Below are 17087 nucleotides of genomic sequence, written 5' to 3'. Positions count from 1 at the left end.
GGGTCTGGCCGCTGCTCTGCTCCCACCTCGAGCTCCCAAAGCTCCTCTCTTGGCCGAGTGGAATCCAGAACCACACCGACACGGCATAAAACCGCCACAATCGCCAATCTCACTTTTTCAAACCTAAAGCGGTGTGAGGGTAGCCACCGGGGCACCAAATGTGTTCCGCGTGGATTCTCGCTCTGACTGCAGCTGGGCCCGAAAGTCGCCTCCTCTGAACTGCACGGGTGACAGCGAGGGAGCCCCGACACCGTCCACGGTGTACCTTCAGCAAATAGTCTGAACGACATCTGCTCATCCGGCCCGCGAGTGGCCAGCCCTGCCCACCGCCCCCCTCGTCCGCCCTCCCCGCCGTCTCCATCCTCTGTCCACGATCCTCCATCCCCGTCCCCGCCGTCGGGGCCGCCCTGAGGCCACGAGGACGGAACAGGCGGTTCACACACACTCTGCGGGCGCTCGCTGCTCCGGGATCTTCTGCAGAGTTCCCTACCGGAATCCGGATCCCCGGAAGTGGCGTTGATCCCACAAAGCGGCTTAGGGCCCCGCCCCGCCCCGCCCCGCGCACGCGCCTCGCGTCCCGGAAGGGCTCCTGTGCCCCCGCGGCGACCCGGAAGCGGCCGTGGCGTCGGGCGGGAGGGAGGAGCGCTGAGGAGGCGAGGCCGACGGCGCAGCTGTTGCCCGGAAGATGGCGGGGACGGCGCTCAAGAGGCTGATGGCCGAGTACAAACGTGAGTTCAGGGCCGCGCGCCGCCCCTCGGCCCCCCGCCGGGCCCCGCGACCCCGCCCGCACGCTGCTGGCGGCCGCCCCGACGTCCGGGTGCGGGGCGTGGACTCGGTCCGCCGCCGAGCCCGGCCCGTCTGTGCGCCGTCGGGGCGCGTTTCGTGCGGTCGCTGGCGGCCGCCCGCGACCCCGGGCGGGGAGAAGCCGTCGCGGCTTTGATCTGGGGACCCTGGGCTCCGGCTCTGCCAGTAACCGGAGGGCTCCCCGACCCAGCCTCGCGGACGCCGGCGGGCCGGGCGGAGGACAGCTCACCGGCCTAGTGAGAAGTTGCGGGAAGCGTCCTAGGAGGGTAATCGCGTACTGATGAGGCGGAGGCGAAAGGTCAGATTTGGGTTTTCTCTTTAACGAGGGAACAGGGTTTTGGGACCCTGCCACCTGCCATTCTTCCCGGGTAGCGTTGCAAGAGCCTCCTTCGTGCTTTCTTAGCCCGCAGAATTTTCTGATGTTTGGGGAAAGCAAAGGGAGAAGCGAGAAGCGTGTTCTCCCTTTTACAGCGGAGACTCCCTTGGAGGAGTCGCTGTGAGAAGCCGGGGATGGATGCCGTTGTGTTTGCTGGGCGCAAGGTGGGAGGGAGCCTGCTGGGGGTTCATACCTGCCTCTGCTTGTTAGTTGTGGACCTTGACCTCGGACGTCGCCCTCTGCCTTTCCCCGTCTGTGAAGATGGTGCTTAGCCAGGTACCTGACAGCTGGCTGTCCGCAGCGTGAGCTGTTCCTGTTGTCATTACACTGAGGACACTTTCCGAAGAAACTTGAACGTAAACTAAAATAACGAATGTCGTAAAGCTGACTGGTAAATACGCACGCAGCTGAGTTTCCTAAACCATCTTGGCGGCCCTGCGCAGGGGGTGTCAGTGTTTGGCTAGAGCAGACCACAGAGTTGCAAATGCAGGCTCGTTAAAATAAATGGTTAGATAACACGAGATAACCATCTAGCTTTCTCTAAAGTAAGAATGTATATTTAGAGGAGACTTTGGGGGGGCAGAGTGGGGGGACAGATGGTTCCCCCTGAACAGAGGGTTGGAGATGGGGGCCGTTGCCTCTGTCTCCTCATGGGAAACCTGGCTGGGGGTCAGATGTCTGGGAACACGTGCCATTTCCTGCCATCCTGGTCTGTGTCGCTGCATCTGTTTTAGTTTATTTGGCCCTGTTTCTAGACTGCCAGCAGGTACTGTTTTCTCATTTCTGTAGAGAAGGACTCTGTTAAACCCCTGCATGGGGAATTTAGGTGGCTGCTTCAGCCCAGTCTTTGCACTGTTGAGCTTGTATTTCCTAATATTTTCCCCTTTTCTGTGCTTACAAAAAGTCCCATCCGGTATCTCAACCATGTTGTCAGTTTGTAGTAATAAAACGTAAATAGCAGTTGACTTCCGAAGCTGTATCGCAGAAGTGTATCACGTGTGTTTTTATGTGTAAATATACGACATTTTGGAGTGTGTCGCAGACAGAGCTCTACAGGTGTCTCCCTAAGACTCCTGTCCCCCGGTTACTCAGTCACACACTGACCTGGACACCGTGTGAAGGGACTTTGGAGATGCTGTTTACAGGTAACTAACGAGCTGACATTAAGATGGGGAGAGTGTCCTGGAACCCCATTGTCACGTGAGGCCCCCAGATGGGAGGGGAGACAGGAGAGGGGAGGCAGGAGACCCAGAGCAGGAGGAGGACCCCCTGCCGTGGCTGGGCCAGGAGCTGAGGACCACGGTGGCTTCTAGAATCTGCGAATGACCCCGGCTGACGGCGGTGAGGGCCCTGGTCCTGCAGCCGCAGGGAGCAGGGTTCTGCCAGCCCTCTGAATGAACTTGGGGTGGCAGCCTGTGAGGCTCTCGGCAGAGAACCAAGTGGCCTTTGCGGTGCCCAGGCTCTGACACACAGAAACCGCGAGATCATCAGTGGGTGCTGTTTTCAGCCACTGAGTTCGTGGTCATCGTCACATCCGCCGTAGAAAATGACTCCAGTGTGTTGCTGGGGACGGGGATTGTTGATGCGGTATCTTAGGAACATGATAAAATCCCACTTAGTGATTCTTGTCTTTTGTGTCTTAGCATCTGGTTTGCCCTCCTACCACATTTTAAGGTGGCACATCCAGTAGAAAGGTAGGCTTCACAGAAGCAACTTCTGTGCGGAATGGGTTTAGGTAGATTTGGGTGGGGTTCAGGCCCCCTGTCTTGTATTTGGAATAGTCACAGAGCTGCAGAAACTCAGAGGTGGTAGGACCTTGGATATGATTCCGTTCAGGCCCCTAATTTTACAAATTTATAGGAAATTGAATAACAGACAAAATGATTTGCTCAGGTTCTTATAACCGGAAAAAAAGAAAGATGGGAAAAGAAACAAGGTGTCTTAAAGCGATATCTTTTCTCGATGTTTCATCTTCGTGCATCGTCTAGCCTTTTCTAGGAGTATCAGAGATGGACTTAGGTATTAGTTTGCCAGGCTCCCGTAACAGAGTAGCACGAGCTAGGGGCTTAACACAACAGAAGTGTATCCTCTCACAGCTCTGGAGGCCGGAAGTCCCAAATCAAGGTGTCGGCAGGGCCAAGCTCCCTGCACAGGCTCTAGGAAGGATCCTTCCTTGCCTGTGCCAGCTTCTGGGCGTTGCTGGCAGCCCACGGTGCTCCTTGGCTAGTGGTAGCAGAACTCCCGTCTCTGCCCCTGTCTTCCCGTGGTCGTCTTCCCTCTTATGAAGACACCAGTCACTGGTTTAGGCTCATCCTAATCCAGCGTGATCTCGTTTTAACTTGATTACATCTGCACAGCCCCCGTTTCCAAATAAGGTTACTTTCACGGGTTCTGGGGGACGCTGTTCAACCCAGTACGGTGTCTAGTAGGAACTCCAAACTTACACGTGTGGCGCTGAGCCGCGGTGCTCCTGCACTGTTGTTGTCCCACAGCCTTACCTGTCTCGGTGGCGGCCTTATTCTTCCAGCTGTTTGGGCTCAAAACCTTAGATTGGTCTTTTGAGGACTCACTTTCTTCTGTATCCAAGTGTAACCTGTTGACCTGCCTTTTGACTTTATTCATTTATCCGGAGTCCAGTGCTGGCTCAGGCCACTCACCTCCGGCCTGCGTAACTGCAGCCCAGTCCTGACGGCGGTCTGCTTCTCTCTTGCCCCGCTTGGCTCTGTTCTCAGCACAGCAAAGTCAGATCGGGTCGCTCTGTCCAGAAGCCCTTGCAGTGACTTCTCAGGCTCTGTGTGCTCTGGCCCTTCCCTCGCCTCTGACCTCACTGATGCCTGCGCCCCGGCGCGTCTCCCCAGCCCCACTTGGTGCTGCAGCAGCACACTCCTCTTGGGGTGTGGGCCCTTCCTTGCCCTGCCCCCCTGGAGACGCCTTCTCTGAACCACCAGACTCAGCCTGTCCTTCGCATTACTGTCATCCTTCCCTGTCATTAACCCGTTTTAGTTTTTTAAAGCATCCTTTATTGTGAAGTATGTTACGTATGTAAAGGATGTAAAAGGTGTACTTTCAGGTGAAATAGTGAAATGAACACCTGTACCTGTGACACCAGCTTAAGAAGTAGGACGTTAGCAGGAACTGAGCAGTCTGCTTTGTGCTGCTTCCCACCCCCACCAGGAGTTACCACCACCGAATTTTGTGTGACTTGTTCTTTTCTTTTTCTTTATGGTTCTGTCACTTAATATCCTCCTACACAACGTTTACTTTTGCCTGTGTTTGTACTTAGTGGAACTAGGATTGCACAGTATGTATTCTGCAGATTGAATCTCTGCTCAGCACTCTTTCTGCGATTCATTTACGTTGAAACATACAGCGGTGTCTATTTTCACTGCTGCATAGTATTTCATTTTATGAATAAGCCACAATTTGTCCTTTACTGCTGGGCATGTAGGTTATTTCCAGCCTTTGCTTATTGTACAGATTGGTTGCTGTGGACATTTCTGGTGCCTGTGCACAGTGTGACGCAGCCCTGGAGCGCTCGCGGGTCGGCCTTGTGGATGATGCTTCCCTGTGTGTGCGTGTTCCGCGTGCATCTCTGTGGGTACTCACCGACACCTTGGTGTTGTGCGGGGTCTGTTTCCTCCCACCCGGGGGGTGTGATGTGGTTCCTTGTGCTTTTAGTTTGTAGATCATGACTAATGAATGAAGGTGAGCATCCTGTCATGTTTTCCCTTTGTGAAATGTCCATATCTTTTCCCAGATTTCCGTAGTGTGGTTTCTTTTTCTTACTGATTTGTAGGAGTTCTTTATAAATTCCCTATCCCTTTTTATATTCCTGATCCTTTGTTGGTTATATGTGTTACAAGTATTTTATCCCAGTTTGTGCTTTGTCTTTTCAACCTTTGTGGTGTCTTTTTTTCTAGCCACCCTTTTAAAAACAGTTTTATTGAGGTATAATTGACATACAGTAAGCTGATGTGTTTAAGCGTACATTTGATGAGTTTGGATGTACGTGCACACACCTGTGAAGCCATTGCCACAGTCAGCATGCTGAGTGACCACCGCCCCCCAGTCTCCTCCTGCCTCTTTGTAATCTGGCTTGGCCTTCTCCTGCGCCCCCAGGTCCCAGGCAATGACTGGTCTGCCTCCGGTCGCTCCTGTAGTTGTTTTGTCCTTTCTTTGTCAGAGGTCCTTCACTCGGCCTAACCATGTTGCAGTCCATCCAGGTTGTTGCTTGGGTCCGTAGGTCCTTCACTCGGCCTAACCATGTTGCAGTCCATCCAGGTTGTTGCTTGGGTCCGTGGGCCCTTCAGGACCACAGTTTGCTGCCGCATTCACCGTTGGTGGACCTTTGGATTGTTTCCAGTTCTTGGCTATTACAAATAAACGTGCTGTGAACGTTTGGGTTAGGGTTAGGGTTGAACCTTTCTTTCCGTGGACATGTGCTTTTGTTTCTTTTGAGTAAATTCCTGGGTCATATGTGAGGTGTGTGTTTAATTTTTAAGAAGTAGCCAAACTGTTTTCCCAAGTGGTTGTACCATTTTACATCCCCACCAGCAGTGTATCAAGAGTTCCACTTCCTTGCTGACACTTGGTATAGTCAGTTTTAAAGTTTTTAGTCATTCTGTTGGGTGTGTAGTGACATGTCATTGTGGTTTTAGTTTATGTTTTTATATGCCATCCATATATCTTTTCTGATAATGTGTCTTGAATCTTTTCCTCAGTTTTTTTGTTTTTGTTTTTTGCGGTACGCGGGCCTCTCACTGTTGTGGCCTCTCCCGTTGCGGAGCACAGGCTCCGGACGCGCAGGCTCAGCGGCCATGGCTCACGGGCCCAGCCGCTCCGCGGCACGTGGGATCTTCCCGGACCGGGGCACGAACCCGTGTCCCCTGCATCGGCAGGCGGACTCTCAACCGCTGCGCCACCAGGGGAGCCCTTTTCCTCAGTTTTTAATCGAGTTTACTCTTTCCTTATTAAGCTGTAAAGCTTCTTTATATAATGCAGGTAGGGATGTTTTGTTGGATATTTTGTAAATGTTTTCACTTAGACTGTAGCTTGCCTTTTAAAAAATTGTGGTAAGAAACACGTACTGTTGTCCTGTTGCCATCTGAAGTGTACAGTGCAGTGTTATGAGCTGTGTGCATGTGGTTGTGTGGCAGGGCTCTGCAGCTCCTTCACTAGGCTGGACGGAAAGGCTCTGTCCCTTGAACGACAGCTCCTGTGGTTTGCCTTGTAATTTTCATAACGTTGCCTTTAAAAGAGCAAAGGTTTTAAAATTTTCAGTGACATCCAATTGATTGACTTTTAAAACATTTCCTGCTTTCTGTGTTGCCTAACATAAGATCGCTAAGGTTTTTTCTCCTATGATTTCTTTATACTCCCAGCTCTTATGTTTCAATCTGTGATCCACGTCAAGTAAAGTTGTGTGTGTGGTATGAGATAAAGGTCAAGGTTTATTTGCAGATGATTTGCAAATGGCCGTCCAGTTGTTTGGGCGCGGGCTGCTGTAACAAAGTACCACAGGCTGAGGGGCTTAAAGCACAGAAATTATTTCCTTGCAGCCAGAGATCCAGCTGCAGCAGGGCTGGTCCCTCCTGAAGCCTCTCTCCTGGGCGTGTAGACAGCCACCCGCTGTGTGTGTCCTCACAGCATTTGTCCCTCTGTCCATGTCTGTGCCCTGATCTCCTTCTTATAAGGACATCTGTTAGACTGGATTAGGGCCCACCCCGATGACCTCATTTAATTACTTCTTTTTTAAAGACCCTAGTTATACACTCTTCTGCACTTTTTGTCATTTACTATGTCCTGGAGTTCATTCTGTACTAGGACACAGAGGTGTTCAACATTCCCTTTTACAGCCGCAGAGTGTCCCATCAGTAGACGTATCATAATTTGACTGATCCCCTATTGATAGACATTTGGGTTGTTTCCAGTTTCTTTTTTGCTATTACAGAAAGTCCTGAAATGAATAACTTTACGCATGTGTCTTTTCTTGCCGAGGGATGGATTCTGAGAAGTAGGACTACTGGTCAGAGTTTATATTTACATTTTATTTTGCATGGTGTCTATTTTTAAAGCCACTATTTATTTAAAGCAGTGTTTTTATTAACCAATTAACATTCTCATGGAATCAGTGGCAAAGAATGGTCATTGGAAATTTCTCTGATATTGTTAAGGTTTTGTTTCTCTTTTTGAAGTTGTTTTTATCATTAAACATGAAACTATATGGTTGTGGGTGTGTGTTTTAAAAACAAAAAACAAAATAAGGAAACAATGTAATCCAGAAACATTCCCTCCGTCTGGAGAACTCGGTTGCTGTAATTCTTTGCTGACCGGTAGATGCCGCTGTTGACCAAGGATGCAGGTGGGCAGGCTGCTGGAGGTGGCAGTTGTGACCCTGAAAGGAGGGTGTCATGGAGGGGAGTTCCCAGGGGATCTCTGCAAAGGAGAAATAAGGCCAGCTCTTTTTGGTGTAAGCTCCTCCTCGAGGCTCCAGGTGCTCCGCTCCCTTTCCCACCGACATTCTATCCTCCGCCCCTCTTTAGCACTTTGCAATTCATCCGCCCTAATCTGGCGCGGGGCTTTTTCTTACAGAAGATGAGAAGTGCTGGGGATGCCGTTACACCGTGGGACTGTAGTGAATAACTCTGTGTTGTGTGTTTGACAGTGTTAAGAGAGTAGGTCTTAAGAGTTCTCAGCACGAGATGTGTGGTGACGGACGTCAGCTAGATGCATTGTGCTGATCATTTCACAACAGATACAATTACGGAATCGCTTTGTTGTACACCTGAAATTAATATAATGTTCCGTGTCAGTTATACCTCAGTTAAAAAAAAGAGCCCACCTTCAGTGCCCCCTGCCCAGCAGGCCTTTCCTGACCGCCTGGCCACAGCTTGCTGTCACTTCTCTGTGTGCTTCACTGCGCTCATCAGTATCTGAAACACTCTGTGTTTATATGTCTCCGTGTTCACTGCCTGTCTTCCGCCACTAGAACTGAAGCTCACTGGAGGCAGGACCTTGTCTGGCTCATTCACCACGACACCCCCACTGCCTGGAATAGCTTTGCAGAGAGGAAGTGTAATTGATATTCGTTAGTTGATATGTGATTAGTGGTTGGCTACTTCTGGTCATATTGGCCAAGTGTGGGTGCTCAAGCCATTGCCCTGTGGCTTGTCTAGCTCCTCAGAGCTTCAGATATCTCCATGAAGCAAGCGTAAAGAGAAAAATACCACCTGGAATTGAATGATTCTGTGGTTAGAATTGTAACTATAACATTATATAGGGGCTTCCCTGGTGGCGCAGTGGTTAAGAATCCGCCTGCCAATGCAGGGGACATGGGTTCGAGCCCTGGTCCAGAAGATCCCACATGCTGCGGGGCAACTAAGCCCGAGCGCCAGCCCACGTGCCTAGAGCCCGTGCTCTGCAACGGGCAAGGCCACCGCAATGAGAAGCCCACGCGCCACAACAAAGAGTAGCCCCTGCTCGCTGCCCAGCACAGCCAAAAATAAACAAATCAAAACAAAACAAAACAAAAAAACATTATATAGCAAAATAGAGACACATGACCAACTTTTAAACCACCAGTCAGAACAATATTTTCATGACAATGGAGAAATACTTAGATTGTCCTTTGTCTTACAAGATTTAGATTCATCGAGACTCTTCAGCAGTGGTACTGGCGAATTCTCCTCCTTACTCTTGCTTAAGCTAGTATCCTTGGTCAGAGCCCATTCTCTGTCCGTTTTGGGAGAGTTGCCACATGTTACAATATAAAACTCCTTAATCACATCCAGTGACATTTCACCTGCTATTTCCCCATGTTTTTCCAGAAGTTGACACATACGGGGATTGTTGTAATTTGTTTTAAGTTGCTCTGCATATTGGTTGCTACCTAGATTCTGAAGCTAGTCTTCTAAGTCATGACATCAACAGTTAAAAAAAAAAAAAAAAAAATTCTTTGACATGTCTCTTGGTGCACATGTGCACATATATCTGAGAGTTTGCACTCTGGAGAGGAATTTCTAGGTCATAGGAGGTGAGAGCAGCCTCATTTTCAAAGTGGTTGTACCAGTTGCACACTCCTTCCGGCATTCTATTTCTGTAGCTCCTTTTCTTCGTGGACACTTTGTAGGGTCAGCCCTCTCAGCTGTGGTCACTGGGTGATTCTGCTTGGGGTAGTACTCTGATTGTGGGCTTGGTTTGCGTTTCCCCCCAATTAACAAGGCTGAACACCTTGTCTTAGGTTTATTGGCCACTTAGATGTGTGTGTGTGTGTGTGTGTGTGAGTGAAGTGCCTGTTCAAGGCTTGCACAATGAGGCTGAACACCTTGTCTTAGGTTTATTGGCCACTTAGATGTCTCTGTGTGTGTGTGTGTGTGTGTGTGTGTGTGTGTGTGTGTGTGTGAAGTGCCTGTTCAGGGCTTGCTTGTGCTTGATTTTCTTTTGGGTTGTTTATATGTTTGTATTGATTTGTAAGGCATTCTTTCGAAGTTCAGATAGTAGCTCTTTGTTGGCTATATCTGTTACAGATGTCTTCTTCCTCTCCGGGACTAACCTTTTCATTCTCTTAGAGGTGGGTTTTATTTTGTTTTTTGGGGTTTTTTTTAGGATAATGAAGCTATTTTAGTATTATTTAAAATAAAAACAAGCTTTAAACTGTATAAAGTGGGCAATAGGGGAGAAGCACGCCTTCCTGAGAAGGGTCCTCCGGGAAGGGTCTCCTCGGGGGGAAAGGCAGGAAGGGTGGGTGGGCAGGAGGGAGTGCAGGCCTGGACGTCAGCGGTGCTTCCATGGGGCGGGCTCTGCAGGTAGGAGAGGTGGCTCTGGGGCTTGGCAGCCCCTGGCTGGAGTAGAGGGAGCTGGCCTGGCGGTCGGTGCCAGTGACTCAGCAAGGGGTAGAGCAGGGGTCAGCTGGGTGAAAAGAACTGTGCGTTCGAGTGTCAGGAGGAGGTGGTGGCCGGGCCTTGCCTCTCAGGACTCAAGGGGGACGTCAGGCTGCAGGAGGCCCAGGCCCGGGAGTGCCGACCCGCTCCCGTCTCTCCAGCGAGGCTCTGCGACTGTGCCCTGGGTGGGGGGTGGCCTTGCCTTGTCTTTTTTGAATGTTAAAAACAAAAATATCTTTTGAGGTCAGACTTTCTGTTTATTTCTTTTTTTTTTTTTTTTTGGCTGCGCTGCTCGGCTTGCAGATTTCGGACGAGGGATGGAACCCGTGCCTGCCTCCCTCCCTCCCCCGAGACTGCCAGGGAATTCCCAGAAGTTCTTAATTTTAGTGCTGTTAATTTTATCAGTCTTTTTCTTTATGGTTCGTGCTTTTTGGTTATTAACTTTACAGTAAGTTCTGTTTAAGAAGTCTTTACACTAAGAGCATGAAGAGATTCTTCTGCATTATTTTCTAGGAGACTTATTGTTTTATATTTCATAAAAAATATTAATTTGGGGCAGTCAGTTTTATTGAGATAAAATTTACATACTATAAAATGTGTCAATTTCAAATATACCATTTTTTTCAATTAGTTTATTTTTGGCTGCGTTGGGTCTTTGTTGCTGCGCCCGGGCTTTCTCTAGTTGCGGCGAGCAGGGGCTACTCTTCGTTGCAGTGCGTGGGCTTCTCATTGCGGTGGCTTCTCTTATTGCGGAGCACGGGCTGTAGGCGCATGGGCTTCAGTAGTTGTGGCACATGGGCTCAGTAGTTGTGGCGCACGGGCTTAGTTGCTCCACGGCATGGGCTCTTCCCGGACCAGGGCTCAAACCTGTGTCCGCCGCATTGGCAGGTGGATTCTTAACCACTGCGCCACCAGGGAAGTCCCAAGTATACCATTCTTTGAGCTTTGGCACGTGTATGCTGTGTATAGTCGTCAACACAATCGTGGCAGACTGTTTCCATTGCCCTGGAAAGTTCCCTTGTGACTGGCCCCTGGGGTCTGGCAATGTTGGATTTGCTTTCTATTACTATAGCTTTTGCTTCTTTTAGGATTTGGTATAAATAGACGCGGTGTGTAGCCTCTGTCAGGTTCTCTCACTCAGCCCAGTGCTTTGAGAGCCACCCTTGTTGTCACGTGTGCCGGTGGGTTGCTCCTGCCTGTTGCTGCCTGGTGTTCCTGGTGTGGATGGATCACCCCTCATTCATTCACCAGTGGATGGATATTTGGGTTGCTTGCACTGTGAGGCTATTGTGAGTAAAGTTGCTGGGAACACTCACATACGAGTCTGTGGGGACATAAGTTTTAAGTTTATTTGTGTGTATTCCATTCCTATTTTCAGGTACCATCCTGTTTCAGGACCCCTGATTTATGTGTCCAGCCTGGACTACTGTTTAGGGCTCTAGTCTCACGTCCAGTTTCCTCTTTGACCGTCTGCACTTAGATGACTTACCAGCATCTTTAACTTGATGTTTTCAGAACTAGACTATTTTCTTCCCTCTGAAACACGTTTTCTCTGGTGGCGTTTTCCAACCCAGTAGCACACGTTCTCCCTGTGGTTCAAGTTAGATGCGCAGCTGCACCCCTGACTCTCCTGGTCCTTAGCCGCCTACAGAGTTCAGCACGTGCTGTCTGTTATGTCTGGTTGCAGCCATGCAGCTGGTATCAAGGCTCTAGGATTCTTTGGGCTTCGTGCTCACTGGCTCCACTGTAGGAGCAGTGTGTCAGGATCTACCTTAGCAGCAGGTGTTGAACACTGGGTCTGGTGCAGCCGGGGGTCAGATCCCAGAGAGGAATGCAAGAGATCTCGGGATCCTTAATGCAGTAGTACCATTCTGATGATAAACCTATTATTTATATCATTTTTATTAACTGAACGTATACACTTTGTGTTAAGATAAATAATATACATTTCTGTTGGGGAAGGGGAAGGAGGTACTTCGCTTTGTCCACAGTCTTTAATCCCTGAGAATCAAGAATAAGAAAATATTACGGATTTACAGCACCAAAGCAAGCAGATGAAAGTACAGTGTAAACCTCTTCTCTAAACAGTGTAGTCAATCAAGTACTTCCTGCACACCCACTTCATGCCAGGTGCTCTGCTAGGTGCTGTGAAGGGGCTCACTGACCACTGAGACAGGGCTCCTGTGTGTACACAAAGTAGTCAAGAAAAGAAGTGTTCATTTCTCTCGGGTAGGCAGTCAGTAGTCGAGGTGCGGGGTCTCGGGCAGTACATGTTTAAGCTGTTTGCCAGGGGCAGCCAGAGCATTTTGCATTCCCACTGGTGAAGCATGAGAGACCCAGCTGCCGAACTTACCAGCGCTGGTGTTAGCAGTCTTTTAAATTTTAGCCCTTCTGTTCCAAGTGAAGATACTCTCACCGATAGGGCTGTGTAGCAGTGTCTGTTAGTGGTCTTAATTTCGTCTTTCTCTGACTCACCGTGTTGAGCATCTTCTCATGTGCTCGTTTGCCTCCATGCCCTCTTTGGTGATGGGTCTGTTGCATTCTCTTGCCCTGTTTAGAAAACCTCGCTTGTCCTGCATTTCTCCTTTACGATCCTTCAACTGCCACGCTCACAGCACTTCTGACGACAGACGCGTGGGGGTTTTCCCACACTCGGCACTTCTGTGACCGCAGCTGGGCGTCCTACGATTGCACTCAGTTCTGACACTACCTACCTGGAGTTGGTGTGTCAGATCCCACAGCCTGAGGGCCCAGTCCCGCGAGACTGCTCCCCCGCCCCCGCCCGTTGCAAATCCAGGGTATCTATCGCCTGTGCTTCTGACTGATCGCCTATAAATTGGAGGCTTCCAAGGCCCCTCCGCAGGGTTGGTTAACCCGCCAGAGCAGCTCACAGAACCCAGAGACGCGTTTTACTTGCGTGGTTTCCAGTATATTGTAGAAGGGTAGAACTCGGGAACGGCCGGCTGGAGGAGAAGCCGAGGGCAGGGGTGGCGAGGAGCCCAGGTTCCCGCCGTCTGGGTGCCTCTCCCTGCCAGCCCCTCCGCGTGCTCACCAACCCCGAAGCTCCCTGGCCTTATGCTAGTGGGATTGTGTGGAGGCCTCCTCACGTGGGCCTGACTCACCAGCAACTCCATCTCCAGCCCCTCTCACCCTGGAGAATGGGGGGTGGGCCTGCAGCCTGCTAACCATGGCTCGGTCCTGGGGCCAGCGGCCACCCAGAGTGGGGGACGCTCCTGGTGCTCTTGTCGCTTGGGGATTCACGAGGGACTTAGGAGCTTTGCTGGGAGCTGGCGCAGAGGCCCATGTGTATATTTTCTACTAGTTCTCATGCCCCTTCTCCCCTTTTCCTTACATACTTTGATTTTTGTATGTGGTTTGAGATAGGGAAAAGGGTTTTCTCTTTTCACCTCTGTTCTTCTGTTCTTTCACCTCTTCCTGCGGGGCGACCTTCCTAGCAGATGGAGGGCCTCTCTTTGCACGGCGTGCGCTGGGCGTGCTCACTTCTGTTCCATCGTCTGTTGAACTTTGTGCCAGTGTCTGCTGCCTGCTTACTGCAGCTTTGTGATGAGTTTTGCTAGCCCACGGCTGGTTCTCAGTTACCCTTTTTACAGAACGCCGTGGCTCTTCTGCTCGTTCACATGTTCACGTGTGTTCACCTAGTCAGTCAGACAAGAAAACCTGGTGGGACTTTGGCTGAGGTGCGCTCGATCCGTAGGTTCAGTTTGAGGAGGATTGATAACTTGGTAATGTTGAATTTTTAGTCTATGAACGTGATATAATCTCCATTTATTAAGGTCTCTTAAAATTTTTTGTTAATGATGTTTTCTGTTCTGTTACAGCTCTTGCACAGCTTTGACAAGCTAATTTCTGCGTGTTTCCCATTGTAATTGGTGTCCTTTTTAGACTTTTCTAACTTGCTGATATATAGAAGCACAGTTCAGTTGTATGTATTGACCTTGTATTCAGCAACTCTGGCAAACTCACTTTTTATTATAATGTATCTTCTGACTCCTTTGGACTTTATGTAGGTAAGCGGAGCATCTGTGAATAATGATTATTTTTTCTTTTCCGGTCCTTACGCTTTATGTTTACTTGGCAGGGAATTGTTAGTTTTGTGTCTCTTCAGAGAACTAGCTTTTGGTTTTGTTGACCTTCTGTGTGTTTCTCACTGTTTTAGTCATGTCCCGGCCCTGCACTCGGCCCAGAGGGGTGCCCTTGCCACCTGAGCCCTTGCTCCCGTGGCCGTCCTTCTTGCCGAGTCCTCCTCCATCTCCCGGTGTTCTCCTTGCCAGATTTGCCAGATTTGCCTGCAGGTGTGGTTTCATTGTGTAGCCTCCCGTGTGTCATACAAAGCGAGGAGGCCAGGAGTGCAGAGGACAGCCTCCGGGTCGGCAGGGCCTTAGAACAGCTACTAGCCTTAAATGCTGAGGAGCGCTGCTGCCGCTGGTTTCTTCTCTTCCTGCTCTCGGCCTGCTGCTCTGGGGGGCCTCGCACGCGAGGGGCTCGCGGATTTTGTAACGTGTTGTCGGAGGCCGACAGCAGACGGACTTGATGATAGCAGGCTTCTGAAACCTCGGCGCGGGCCCACAGCTCTGCTTTGTGGCCTTCAGAAAGCTTTGGGCCCGCTCTCAGAATGACAGGACATCCCTTCAGTGAGGAAACAGCACACCGTGTTTGATGTGCGAGCTTTAATCAAAATAACCCGCAGGAGTATTTTGGAAGGAGAGTTAACAACACCTTTTGTTTGTTTCTTCATTGTAAGTTGAAAGTGTTGACAGTTCTAAACTTCTCCTTTTTGCTGGTATAAAGAACTGTTGACACAGTCTTGACCAGAAGTGTAACTGCAGCAGGTGTTCACTTGGGACAAGCAGAATTTTAATTTTCATCTGCTAATATGTATGCCATATACTTTATAGCCTTGTATACGTTTTCATGTTTTTTGTTAAAGTGCAACATAATATTCATTCCTTTTCATAATGGTTTTACTTTTTAACCTTATAGAATTAACACTGAATCCTCCGGAAGGAATTGTGGCAGGTAAGGCAGTGTGAAGTTCGCCTCTTTATCATTTACTCCTGATTGCCAAAGTTTCCTTCAAAGTAAAGTTGTGAAATTTCTTCTTTTCCTGCAGGCCCCATGAATGAAGAGAATTTTTTTGAATGGGAGGCATTGATCATGTAAGTTAATCATATGTGTTGTTTGGTCTTAAGCCTTTGTTGGAAATTAGAGCTGTGAATCCCATTCTGCACTGTGAGTGATCAGAAGCGTCAATGGGGAAAAAAGGCCAAGTGCGCCTCTTTCATTGAGCTTTTCTGTGTCTGCTGATCTGAAAGCAGAAAACACGTACGTTCTTCCAAAAGAAATGAAAGTACTTCCTTAGAACCAGTAAAAGGTTTAAGTTGTAAGTGTTTATATTTGTAGAGTTTCAAAATAATGAAGTTTGTGTGTTGGGTTAGCCTCAAACAGAATGGGCTTTGGCTTCAAGGAGTCCCTGTGAGCCTGGGGCTCTGACGGTGCGGAGGGGTCCTCAGGGTGCGGGTGACGCCACAGGCCTACTGGTGCAGCCTGGGCCCTGCCCACCTGTGTGCCTGGATTCTTCCCTCCCCCTCCCCTCCCCCTCCCCTTCCCAGTTCTCCTTAGATGTACAATTCTTGGCCATTCTTAGACTGTACTTTTAACAAAATGTGGTTAGGTAGACTTCAGGAAGTTGAAGTTTATAATCCATTTCAGAGTCTCGTTAGTAAGATGAGGAATTAGCTGACAGCTTTCAGGTGGGGTTTCGTGGGCTGAGGCGTGCTCTAGTGGGTGGGCCTGGGAGATGTGTGAGGGGTACGTAGTGTCAGCCTCGTCAGACTTCCTGCATCTGCCCCGTGCCTGTATCCCATTTAGTCTGAAAACAGATTGCTGCTCAGTGTTGTCTGCGGAGCTCAGATTAATACATGAAATTGGTGTGAAAATGAGTTTTTTTCATAAGCAAATATTTTAAAAATCATTAATAAACACTATGCAGAGAAAGTACCGCGCACCTAACGTTTCCTGAGCACTTGTTATGCCCTAATTCCCTGGGCCTGTGATACTCATTTTCTTTCTGTGTTTAAATGTTTCTGGCATGATGATGACTTCACAGTCTGTGTTTGTATCTAACATGGTGTTGTGTCTTTCACCCCCTAAAGCACTTGCAGATTGCGTGGTGGGCCTCCTGGTCAGCGGTGTCCTTCGTTCGCTGCAACAGGGCGTTGCGCACTCGGGTCAGCTATAGCTCTTTATCTTTAGGGAAACAGTACGCCCCAGGGCAGCTGTCCTGGCTGGGGTGCACAGATGATTGGAAGGCCTTTGAGCACACAGGTCAGCGGGCCCCTGACGGTTTTCCCGTCCTTGGAAGGTGTGGCTGGTGCGCACGCACAGGAGGCTACTGAGAAGCCCTTCCAGGGACACTTGAGCCTTCCAGTACGGTTTTTTTTTAAGGGTTTATTGTTAAGAATCTGTTAGGATAAATATTACTAATTATAGATAAATAACGTAAAGTTAAACCAATATTTTGAAAACTTACCTTAAAAAGTAATTAGAAGTATTTTTAGGTAGAACACTTTTATGTTTGAAGAAGGCTTTTGCGTTAGTATGGAATTCCCCTGCCTCAGGATGTGGTGAGTTTGTGGGTTTGGTCCTGTTCCAGATCCTTTCCCAAACAAGAGGCCGTTTACAAAGGTACTTAAAACATCTATTAAGGAATTAACTGTCCTCCTCTTGATTTGTCTCGCTCCGCTGTTCTGGCAGACAGCTGGCTGAGCTTCACTCCTTAGTGATGGGTTTTCTCTTCTCTCATTTTATTCTTCGATTGTTTCCAGAGTCTCTTCCCTACCCTAGTGCTTCTAAAAGCCACACTTGCCTCCGTTTCTGGGAGTCTGCTGCTGTTGCAGTAGTGCTTACCTGCGGAGCCTCAGCTGTGCAATGCAGAGATCATCTTTTCAGATGTTCAGGCAACAAATACTGAGTGCCTGTTATATTAGGGCCCTCGTCTGAGGATACAG

General features: G+C 49.3%; 1 protein-coding gene across 1 annotated transcript in view; it reads left to right on the top strand.

Moving 5' to 3' along the window:
• Nucleotides 1-599: 599 nt before the first annotated feature.
• Nucleotides 600-17087, top strand: part of UBE2G2 (ubiquitin conjugating enzyme E2 G2) — a 29844-nt gene continuing 13356 nt past the window's right edge. Inside the window, exons 1-3 of the mRNA XM_067739653.1 lie at nt 600-728; nt 15061-15096; nt 15191-15236. Coding sequence (XP_067595754.1) covers nt 686-728; nt 15061-15096; nt 15191-15236 — 125 coding nt within the window. The 5' untranslated portion in view covers nt 600-685. The remainder of the gene's footprint in view (nt 729-15060; nt 15097-15190; nt 15237-17087) is intronic.

This window comes from Pseudorca crassidens, chromosome 5 (assembly GCF_039906515.1).
Source record: "Pseudorca crassidens isolate mPseCra1 chromosome 5, mPseCra1.hap1, whole genome shotgun sequence".
Lineage (NCBI taxonomy): Eukaryota > Metazoa > Chordata > Mammalia > Artiodactyla > Delphinidae > Pseudorca > Pseudorca crassidens.
Note: the sequence above shows the minus strand (reverse complement) of the source record. Positions and strands in the feature narration are given on the sequence as shown.